At 41.5% G+C, this 11,849-nt stretch overlaps 1 protein-coding gene across 50 annotated transcripts in view; it reads left to right on the top strand.

Annotated features, from left to right (window-relative positions):
* Positions 1 to 11,440, top strand: part of QTMAN (queuosine-tRNA mannosyltransferase) — a 155,678-nt gene extending 144,238 nt beyond the window's left edge. For 45 of the 50 annotated variants that reach the window (XR_014947860.1, XR_014947858.1, XR_014947857.1 and 42 more), the window contains 3 exons: positions 2,359 to 2,429; positions 3,167 to 3,258; positions 10,315 to 11,440. Coding sequence is in view for 46 of the 50 variants with exons in the window: in XM_085552053.1 (XP_085408179.1) it covers positions 2,359 to 2,429; positions 3,167 to 3,258; positions 10,315 to 10,398 (247 nt within the window). In the remaining 4 variants the exon portion in view is untranslated. The remainder of the gene's footprint in view (positions 1 to 2,358; positions 2,430 to 3,166; positions 3,259 to 10,314) is intronic. The other 5 variants (XM_085552058.1, XM_085552057.1, XM_085552056.1 and 2 more) reach the window with 1 other exon arrangement.
* The last annotated feature ends 409 nt before the right edge of the window (positions 11,441 to 11,849 follow it).

Below are 11,849 nucleotides of genomic sequence, written 5' to 3'. Positions count from 1 at the left end.
GCAGTCTTCTGTTATTACTAGACTCAGGTGTCACAACTGTGTCTCATCCTCATTACAGTAAAAAATTTCACCTATCAGATTCATTATTGCTAGATAATGCGGCTGAGAGCCTTAGCAGGCCCTCCAGAAAAGTAATTCAGCCAAGCAAAATTATCAGCTAATTATATTTAGAATCAAAAGCCCAACAACTATTTGCAGATAAATTGTATGAATTGAAGTGAATAGATCTGAATATTAAGATTCATAGATTTAGCAGATGATTTGTTAATTGGAATAAAAAGGTCATTTACTAGCCATTTTAACAATAGATCAATTGGAACTCTGTTTATGATTTAACTAGGAGCGCTTAAGGATTGAAATGAAGAAGCGTTGTGTGCTTGTTGTGATGTGATACTTCTCAGGAGCAAGGCAGGGAGGTGTGGAGGCGAGGAAGCTTCCGTGTCCCTGCTCAGCCTCAGCCTGCCTCTGCAACCATGACATCAATAGGTCTGGGCAATGAGGGGATGCTCACAGCAGGAATTATTACACCGCAGGGCAAGCTGTCGGGGAACACGTGCAAACCTGGGTGCAGAAAGGTAGGCGTTCTGCAGGTAGGTTTAGCTGGAAAGAACTGCAGAGTTTAACTTGCAGCCGGTGTGCTCCAGCAGCCCTGAGTCCAGACCTGAGTAATTCATGATCCTGATAGAGGTTTCTTGTAGAGGAGAGCTGTGTGCACAAGCAATGACTCAGGCCGTGTCTTGGCCTGCAGTTTCATTGGAGGGAGCTGCTCTTTTCTTCATGCAGGCGATGCGATTATAAAGCAAATATTTTAACATAACTTTGTGATCTGAGCTATTACTGAAATGTCCACAGTTTCGCTCTTTTTTTTTTCTCCTTTTTTCCCCCTAGATTAGAGAAAACTTTAAAAATCTATTTGCTTTGACATATGACACAATATTTAAGAGCTGAAATCATCAATTAAATCACACATCAGAAACATTTCCCTTTGGTAAAAAAAAAAGAAAAAAGAAAAAAAAAAGATATAGTGCTAGACGATGTACACTTTGAAATTGTTGTTAATGTTTAAAATGCAATCTGAAGTGCATATGTTATTTAAAAAAGAAGGCACATAAATTACAAAATCTAAAAGTTTATGTAAAAACCAGCAGTCATTGCTTAGCAAAAGCATTTGCAGGGGGATGTATCTTTGGGCTCTGTGGATATGTGTAGTTTTCTAGCATGAGGGCTGGATGTGATACTCCTTATTTAACTTTTTGGCTCCTTAGGACGGAGTCAAGCTAAAGGAAGCAGGGTCTGGTGCTCACTGGCCTGGGTGCCTGTAATAAAGCCAGTGTGCACGTGAATGCAGCAAAACCCTTTTGGGTTGTCCCCGAGAATGAAAGGTGAAGGCTGACAAAATTTTAGATCTTTCCCAGGGACCGAAGGAAAGTGAAGCTAAAAATAAAGTCCCCGTATGGTCAACATGTTGGAGGAAATTCAAAGCCTCTCATCAAATAAACATATTTAAAGAAGTGTTTTGAATTTCGGTGTGTAATTTCTGGCCAGCAGAAATTACAGTTGTATCTTCAGGGGGACATTATGTCACATCAGTGGTCATTATGCAAAAAAAATAAACTGCAAACTTGATGCCTTAACCCGTTGTGCTATTAAAATGCAGGCAGGAATGGGATAGCTTTTCTTGGAGTCGCTGCTAGGAAACTTTGTGCCATTGTGTCACAATTCCAAAATATTTGGGCTTGATGTTAGAGCAGATATGGAAATCAGTCCTAGGAAAAAACAAACCCTCAGAGCGTTGCAGGGGGACCTCATTGGTATTTGTTACAAAAGGTTTGCATCCTGCTAAAGCAAGGGAGTGATCTGAAGCTCATGCTTACACTAAATATCCCGGCCCAAAGCGTGCTGCACGCTGTTCCTGGGGCTGTTTAATTGCAGCCTTTGGAGTCCAAATGTGAGATGGCAGCATCTCTGCAGCCATGCACCCATAGAGACGTGCATGGAAGCCCTCGTTTCTCTGCAGCATTATTAAGAGAAGCCGTCCATACTTCACCATGTTGTTACATGTGTCTGTCTGCTGATTATAAAATGTGTTAAGCAGTATTTAAAAAACAAAAAAATGCAGAGCTGCGCTTTGATTTATTCAGCGAACAAAACATATGCTCACTGTTCTGTTCTATGTAATTCATATGATCAATAAAATTTTCTTTCAAAAGAGCAACTTTGGCATTTAGAAGGATTGCGCTGCTGAGCAGGAAAATGTTTTACTTGTGCTACGTGCAGTCAACCTCTGTGGTCCTGCACCAAAGGAAGTTTTTGGCTTGCTGATGTCGTACTCATCTTTTGATTGCTTTTAACCTTCAGGGTGGAAGCGGTGCATTGTGGCTGTTACCCGCTGTGTCCCAAGGCCTTGGTGTACCCGGAGATCTTCCCAGGTAGCTGCTTTGCTGCACACACTTCTGGTTGAAAAGCGATACGTGATGCGTGCTAAAATGTAAAAGTTTTGAGTATAAACTCGAGCAAAAGCAATTGTTTATTTGGCAAGCCGACATGTTAGTGTTAAGGAGAATTTTATGTGTTTTAATACATTAGAAGAAGTTTATATTTGCCATCTGTTCTTTTAAGATAACACAAAAGCGAGTTTTGAAATAGCATTCTTCATTGTTAGCATACACAACCCATAATGATAGATTTCTGTTAGAAGGTCAGCGACGCTGCAATGGTTTGCAGATTTTTTTTTGAGATATGGGGGGGGGGTAAAAAAAAAGAAGAAGAAAATACAAAAAAAAAAAAAAAAGGAGGCCTGAAAATCACACCAAATTATTTAAACAATTTAATACTTAATAGTATGCAACCGCGATACGGGATACACGCTAATGTAGTACCAGTTCTTTGAAAAATCTCATCACTAAATGTATCACATATGCATTGTGTTACATTAGAATAATGTATTTTAATCACCCAAAGGAGATGTCTAAACAGCACAACTACACAGTCTTATTTAGCATTAAACATCCTTGTGAGCTGAGGTAACCTTATAAAATCATGCTTAAATAATGTAAAACACGAGGCGGCACAGAGCAATATGCATTTTTAATTAGTAAAGTGACTAATATCGAGTGTGTGCTTTGAGGTTTTTGTTTCATTAAAAATGTATCTGTTTTTCCTGCAGCTGAATATCTGTATTCTACACCTGAACAGCTTTTTAAAAGGCTTCAGAATTTCTGCAAGAGACCAGATATTGTAAGGAAACATCTCTATAAGGTAGTTGTTGGGAAGAGTTTTACATGATATAATGCCATATTGAAGTACAAAGGCAAAAAAAAACCACAACACAACAACAACCAACGCTTAAAACAACAACATTTAATTAACATAGTAATGTTTAAAGGAAACATGCTAGGGAGGGATATTAGTCGTTACACTAACAAGGATTAATTAAACTAGATGCCGGTTGTATTAACCCAGGTCTTATGAAATACGTGCACTTAATGCATGCTACATGCTTTTTTATTTATTTATTTTTTAATTTATTGTTTTCTAAAATGACTGTCCTTTACACTGGGACCCGAGAGGCTTATAAAAATGAACCTGGATTAATGTAACTCATTAGTCTAAAAGGAAAATAAAAGAAAGATCCTACAATTATACTAATGAGGATAAACCTACCTTCCTATCCTAATTTAATCTTCACTCCTCAAAACGTGCAGGTACTGGCTATCATCAGGTAAGGTTTCTCTGCCTTTAGGAGATACCAGAATTCTTTTGATGACCGTGACTATATTAGCTCTTTATTAGTAGCACGATGTCCTGGTATTTATCATGTGCTGTTCTTTGCCCTTATTTATCTGGAGAAAATAACATGTTTGGTGGTAGGTGTTCTGTTCCAGTTTTGATCAAGCGATCCATGCTGGACTGACTTTCCCAGTTTTAAGGTGTGGATTGATATTGCTAGGAGTCACACTCATCTCAAATTACATAGAACACTGAATTGTACATTATTTCAGTAAAAACATATTGTTACACTATGCTGCTGTTAGAAAAACATCGCTATTGTCTGCATGCTAATGTGTAAGCTTGCTCTGCTCAGTTGCAGCTGTAAATGCTGGACATGCTGTGATGTCAGATGCAAGTCACCCCCTTGTGACAAAGGTGCTTCAGGTAGAATCTATAACATTCAGTCCTTTAAGGGAGCTCATGGGCTACTTGTGCAGTGCCAAAGCGCGCCCTCCTGCAGCACTGCAGCCACCCAGCATGCTGTTACTGAGCAAGTTGAGTCATCGCCTTCCCCATGCTGCCTGCACACCTCACCTCTCCGCGTTCCCCTGAGGACCAGAAGCTGTGGTCTCTCTGTGTCTCATCTGCCTCATTCTGCACACACATGGAGCAGGAGTGAGAGTTTAGCCCCAGTCTGACTCCTTTTGTGACCTAAAAATAGACATTTACATAATGACACATCAAAGATGATGTCGTTTCTGCAGGAAACAGTTAAACTTCAAGAAAAAAACAGAGAACCAAAAATGCAATTTAACACCCAATTTCAAGCTCATTATCTTTCATTGTCTATTAACTTGGCAATGGTTCAGAAGGTAGCTCATAATAGTTTAAAATGCTGACTGAACACTTCCAGTGCTCAGCATTACTTCTGGAGTCAATAGTGTTGTGTAGTTATACATGGTGGCTACGACGGGTAAACAGTCCTTAACCGTCTGCCTTAACATTTCCCCATGCTTCCAGTCCAGCAAATAGTTTGGGATCTTCTCTGCACGTGTGCAGCCTCAGCTCCTAAAGCAAACCAAAGCTGGCACACCAAAAATGGGAATAGAAGCAGAACAAATACCCATATTAAATAGCATGGGTTTCAAAAGTGGTGCGGGGAACGGTGTGCCCGTGAGCCCCGTGAACAAAATAACCCATCTGCTTTAAGGATGCCCTTCTTCAAAAATAAGAACAACAAACATCCCTTGGAACTGTTGGCAGGCAGGGTGTCCATGGAAGAATTACCCCATGGGTGCCAATCCTGTCGCTCATAGGCAGACTCGTACTCCATCGTGCCCTTTGTGCGACAGGTAGCAACTGCACTGAGTGGGGATCGTTTTAAATTGAGTCAAGGGACTAATCCAATACCTGTGAATACCAGGGGAGGGATCCTGTTGTCTTTAATAGGCTTTGGATCAGCTCTGAGAATGCTGTTAGAGTTGTCTTTTGTACCTACACCCACGTACACTAAGTCTGTATTTTGCCCTGAAACTGTCCCTGAAACCTCCTAGAGAAGTGCTAGCTTAGGTACGTGTTGCTAATGGAATTAGAGGTGGAATTATGCTTCTTTTAAGGAAGCTGGAGAGAGTGAAACCATGAAGGGTAGGCAGCACTTCCACTTTCTTCAGATTGGTATAGTATTGTATACTATACAGCAATATGTGCCAGTTGGCTCCTTCTCTTCCAGAAACCTTCCTGCCTTGCTCCCTGCCTAAGTCCATACAGTAGCTGTGTAGTCGTGACAAAAAAAAAAGAAGCAAATAATGCTGTTCTTTATTGCTTGGAGATTCTGCTTTATAGATCAGAAAGCAATCATCATCAGAAGTACTTTGAGTTATCTTTTTACATACGGTTGTTGTTTTATTACTGAGGATATCCATAATAATTAGACAGCGGTCTCATTAAGCAGGCAGTTATTCCTCCGGTTGTCCTCAGTGCTTGTGCAGCAAAGTTTGGGGCAAAAGGAAGATGAATGGCAGCGGGGCAGCCAGGTTAGGGAGCCAGACACAGCGAATATCCCTGTGACAGTGCACAGACCCGCGTATTAAACTGTAATAGCTTAATTCCATTCATGCTGGCAGACTTTTAAAAATGTCCATAATGTAAGCACCTACAAAAGGCTTTCCAAATGACACATTGCTTACCCTGCGTATTCTCACAGCACTGGGGCTGGTTCATTTGCACTTCCACACTGCCTTCTACCAGTCGTTAAGAGAGGCTCGAGATTCATGGAAAGCAAACCACGTTTGTTATCAATTATTTGTTCTAGTTTTAAGGAATCAAAAGTTCCTCTTTGGTTCTGGGTATTTGTGGTTGCTAAATTAAGTGCCAAAGTGAAGCCAGTATGAACAACAGAGCATCAGTTTCCACTGGAGCACACCACAAGACCTGTCAGTATTTGCAAGCTCCCTTGCAGAAAAAAAAAAATAAAAAAATATATATATATAGGGCAAAGCATTTGTTTCTGCATTATTTTCTTTAAGTTTACCTTTCAGTTCCCTCACTTCAGTTTCTTAATTTAAAACAGCATGTATAAAGATTATACAGTGGAAAGGGACAAGAAGAGTTGCCAAAAGCCAGGCATGGAAGGAGCTGACAACTTTAAATAATCTCTCCCAGCCCTCCCAGCTGAATGAGTGCTGGTTGACATGCTGTCAGCTTCAGTTCCTGCAGAAAAATCCTACTCTCACTCATGCTTGTTTAACAGAGAAAAGAATTTGGCCCACTTTCTGACATTCATCTTCTCATTTCCATCACACTACAGAAGCTCACCTGCCTATGAAAAGACACATGGTGTGATTTTTTTTCCTTCTTACACCACTGTAGAAGATAAAGAACCGTGCTGAATTCAAAGGGATTAAACTGCTGTAAAATCAAATTAAGATCCCAGTTAGACCTTAGACATCTGAATTGTTCCAGTCTCAAGACTTGCCTGAAAAGGGCAATTCTAACAAACCTTTCTTCTTTTTCTTTTTTCTTTTCTTTTCTCTCTCTCTCTCTCTCTCTCTCTTTTTTCTTTTTTTTTTCATCCTTCCCTTTTTGCTCCAATTGACATAAAGCATTTTCTTTAATCTTTCAAGCAAACAGGTACAAGTTCCCTTCTGGTCCAGCTCCAATATCTGGGCACAGTTAGTTGGCAAAAGGCATCCCCAGCAACTTGTTGCACCTGCATGCAGCTGCCCTCAGCCAGCTCACTGAGGTTAGTGTGGGCTGGCCCTGTTGCATGGAGCAGTTCTTCATAGTTCTTGCACGGGCCATATAAGAACCAGGAGTGATGAGTCTGGCCTCTCACTTCCCCACTCCATGGCAGAACTCTAGGTAAATGCATTTTCCTGTAGGGATGGTAACTGCCACTCTGGATCAGCATGTCATGTGCTTAGTTTAATACCATGTTTCCAATAGTGGTGAGAATCAGATTTTTGGGAGAAGGCTGACACAGGTAGAAATAGGGTATTAAAGGTCTTCTCTTGGTCTTTTAGAATTGAAGATTGGTCTTAGCCCGGAGTTGGAGATTTTATAATCTTTCATAATCTTCTTTTACTACTGAGTATTTCCATGCTACATAATAGCCTCTGTTTGACATTCAGGCCCTGGGAGATCTCTGCCCTTGACTTTTCATGACTCTCTGCAGCAAGTCAAGAGTGTGTTTGCAGATGGCATTCCAAGCTTTGCCTTCCCCAGCTCCACACCTTCACTTGCATTGAGTGTCTCCTTGTTCTAGAGCTGTTTGCCTGGAAGCAGAAGCTCTTGCTCCATCTTTTCCATATCATTCATTATTGTGTAAACGTTTGTCAAACACTTACAGTATCCTGGTCTTTCCAGTCTCTCTTCGTGAATGTTATTCCATGTTTATATTCTTATCTGCCATCATTCAAGCCATTCTGATGCTTGAGAGCTGTTTTTGTGCTGGTGTGATCATTACTTTACAAAGTATTCTAGGCCATGCCATCAATTTATGTGATGTGTTGTACTCTGTGATAATTTTCAACCTGCTCCTTATGGAGCCAAACACACTGTTTACTTTTCAACCGTGAATGTATATTGAGCAGATGTTTGCTTACAGTGTTCTCCAGATCTTTTGTCCTGAGCTGATAAAGTTAATTTAGAGCTCTACAGTCTGCATGAATAGTGCAAATATTTCCATCCATCCTGCTGACTTCCCATTCAGCTGCAGAGCAAGTTTGCAGAGACAAAAAGAGGCATCTACCTGGTTGATATTAGGTGCAAGTTGGCAGTTTGGAAGCACAAGTATAAAACAGGTATGTTCATAGAATGGTAGAATCATAAAATCATTTGAGTTGGAAGAGACCTTTAAAGGCCATCTGGTCCAACCCCCCTCAGGTGCTTGGAGCTCCCAACCAGTCTGACCTTGGATGTCTCCATGAATGGGGCATCCACCACCTCTCTGGACAACCTCTCATGATGCTCCATTTCCAGCAAGTGTGATATAAAGTGGTTTCAGAGATGGTCTAGCTCTGCTTTTCATAGCCTGTAGGGGAAGGTTGTAGCAGCTAGGAACTCTGGAGGACAGCATGTTGCATTATCCATCTCTATCATTGCTAGGAATTGCTGCTTACGAATGGGTCCCAAGTAGGATATATGTAAGATTCTAAGTAAGATGTATGAAATCGAGACATTTATGTAAAAGAAAGTGTTCATTACTTACTTTGATTAGTGGACCATGGGGTAATTTAGGAAGGGACCCCTGGAAATCATCTGGTTCGGCCTCTGCTCAAAGCAGGGCCAGCTTCAAAGTAAGGTGGATCAAATTGCTCAGGCCTGTATCCAGGCTAGAATGAAGTCTTCACATTTTTCATTCCTCTAGATAACGCTGTCATAGTCAAAGATCTAACTAGCCTAGGAGGCAGAAATCTCTTCTGGACCATGGGACCCATTTTATTTATTTTGGGACAACCTAATGTCCACAAGCAGTATACGAGTCCAGAAAGAGCTTCAGTGGAGTGAGTTCTGCTAGCTTGTGTGGCTGTTCGCAGTAGAGGCAATGGTCTATCAGGGACTCTGAGAGTTGCCTGCTAGGTCATTCTGGGTCCCAGCATATGTTGAGTATCTCCTTCTTGAGTCGTTTGCCAGGAAGCAGAAGTGCCTGCTCCACCTATTCCCAGGGCTTGCTTTGCTCTTCCTCTTTGAGATATAGATGTGGGAGCTTTCAGCTCTCTGAAGATTCTGGCCTGCAGTTCATAGAAGTTGGCTACGCTTGTGGAGCAGGAAGAAAGCGTTCATGAAGAAAGCAGTTGTGTGCGCATCTTTCAGCATAAGCAGCAGGACTTTGAACTTCGTATTATAACCATATTAGATAGCTTCCAGTTTAGTTTTAGAAAGTAAATGAAAGCTGGCAGATGAACCGTAGCTGCTGCGAAAGGGTAGATGGAGAAATGAGTCAAAGGAAATGTGAATGGCTTTGTAGAAAGAGTTGCAAAAAGCATGAAAACTTCTTGGTTTTCCGTGTATCCAAACTGCCTACAGAAAGAAAGCCTGAAACTGCTCTCCTAGCATTGTGGATGATCCATGTGTTCTGAACCTTCCCTTCCCAATGGAAGGGTATCTTGCATAAGTTCACATCTGACATTTATGGTTTTGTTTAAAGATAGAAGAAAAGAAATGAGCTTTTAAAGGCCAATAATAGAAACTACACTTTGTTCAGAGAGGTTCATTCAGGGAAATGCTCTTCTGAGGGGTATTGTATAGCTTTGAATCGCCCTTCACAGCACACCCAGTTCTTTTAAACCAACGCTGTCTTTTGATGGTGGCTTCCAAAGGTGGTTGGAGTCTGAAAGTTGAGTAATTACTACAAGCTGCTTTTCCACCTTGATTATTTGCTAATACTCACTAACGGAGAGAAGGAGCCAGGTCACAGAGTAAAGCTGACCTGATACAGTTTGGGTCTGCAAATTGCTCCGCTTTCTTGAACACTGAGCCTCAGATTTTGTGCTGAAAAAAAAATAAATGATTTTTAATTCTTAATTTTATTAAGGTAATTTTTAGAGCGCATGTAAAATGTGTGCCCAGTCAGTATTGAGCTGCAGCTATCCTGAACCAGCAGGTCTGAATGGATGGACTGTCCTTACTGAATTCTAAAGGTTAACCCTGAAATCTAACAATGGCAGCATAAATGATTATTTCTGTCATGCTTGTAGGGCACGAGAAACAAAGAAGTTTGTTATATCATAGCAGATACTGCAGTGCTACTGACACCTCCCTGTGCTGTCTCTTCATGCAAAGATCTTGCTTTATGTGAAAACTTTGCTACTCATGATGATTTTTGTCTCTGCATATTTAGGAACTGTTGACTGAATCACGTTCTATTCCTTGAAAGTACGAGTGCCCAGACTTTTGCAGAGTTATCACTCATACACCTCCCCAGAAAATGAGCTGCATCTTTCTTTAGGGTATGGGGCCGTGCTGGGACAGCGCTGGGACAACGCTGGGCATGTGACGATGGGGTCAGCCGGAGGAAGAGTGGTTCTGGGTGCTGTCGAGGCTGGAGAGGTCCCTTCCATGTCCCAGCAGCTCACGTTTCTCCATGTGCTCTCTTCCTCGTAGGGCGAGATGACTGGCTTTTCCTGGGCAGCACTCCGTGGTAAATTCAGGTCTCTGCTCACAGCAGAACCGAAGGAAGATTTGTGACAGATGGGGCTAAGTCACAAACTTGCAGCCTCAGGCAGAATTGTGGAAGTTTCCAGAGTGTGCCCATATTTACCTGATCAGAGAGAAAAGAAAATCTGCAGAGGAAGCCGAGCCTGGCTGCTTGTCATAGCTGACACAGAGCCATCTGCCACAAACCTGTGGCGGCTTCAGATCTCCAATCCCTGCCACCACCCCAGCTCAAATTAAATACAGATTCTTAGAGACGTTATGATGGTTACACATGTCCTCGGCATCACATGCAGGAGACTGTTCAAAAAAAATATGTGGCCTGTTGTATAACCGCACTCATGTATCCCATATGTGGTGCCACATTGAATTTCCGGTTGAATCTGTTTTTATCCTTTGTACTGGATGACATGGTGCCTGAATTCTTTCTTTTCGCCGACACGATGGCAGCCAAGCTGCAGCTTCAAACGCTCACACTTGGCTGGGTTTCTACCTAGGTTGCCAGGTTATCATTGGAGCCTTATTGTGTCCTCAAAGGGCCACAGGGCCTGAAAGGAGGATCCGAGTGCTACCGGACTAATTGGGCAGCCATCTCGGAATTGTTTGTAGGCAAAGGGCTGCTTTAGCACTTTTCTTTTTGCAAATTAATGACTCTCTGGCACAGGGGTTTTTAAGTGAAGGTATTAATAAGGGGTCTGGCAGGTAATCCCATGATTCGCGGAGTTACATTTGCATTTAATTAATCTTAAAGAAAGCTGAAAGATAAACAGCTGTAATTCAAACTAGCATGGGAAATATGCTTCGTGGTGCCATCTATCCGATGAAATGAAAGCTGAGACACTTGTTTTATTTCTCTCAAGGATGGAGAACAAACAGATAACAGCCAAAATACTTCCAATAAAAAGTAGTAGTTGGAATGTAACGGCCGTTCATCAAGCATCTTTGCATCCCAGTCTTTTAAAGATAAATCACTTATGATTCCAGCAGTCGAGCTTCTATATTTGTTGATGTAAAATGTTTTGAAGATGGAGATTGTACAATAAATTTTTAATAAAGTGCCCACTGCAATTTTTAATTAGCATATCTCATTCATGTATAAGTGTGTACATCTATCTGTATGTTTATCAGTATGCATATCCTTGTGTCAGAGTCAATGAATGCAATTGTGTCTTTATCTGATGAAGTCGAATCTGCTTTGCAAGTGGCAATAAAATGCTCTGACAATTCCAAGATTTTCAACTGTGTTCTGGGAAGAAGCAGGAAGAGGATTCCTGGGAAGTCATTGTGATGTAGAGCATGGCCAGACCTCTCTACCAACAGGTACGGTTCCAGGTTCCCACCCCAAAAGCCCATGGGAGATGAAGTGGCAAATGGTAAGTGTTCAGATGTTTTTCTGGCACTGCCGAGTTGTAATTTTGGAGTGATCATTTGTCTTTGTTGGTTTCTCTCTGTTTCTGCTCGATCAAAGCCCAGCCCAGCTGTAG

Source organism: Coturnix japonica, chromosome 7, assembly GCF_054131305.1.
Source record: "Coturnix japonica strain WE chromosome 7, WE-NBRP24, whole genome shotgun sequence".
NCBI classification, from domain to species: domain Eukaryota; kingdom Metazoa; phylum Chordata; class Aves; order Galliformes; family Phasianidae; genus Coturnix; species Coturnix japonica.
Note: the sequence above shows the minus strand (reverse complement) of the source record. Positions and strands in the feature narration are given on the sequence as shown.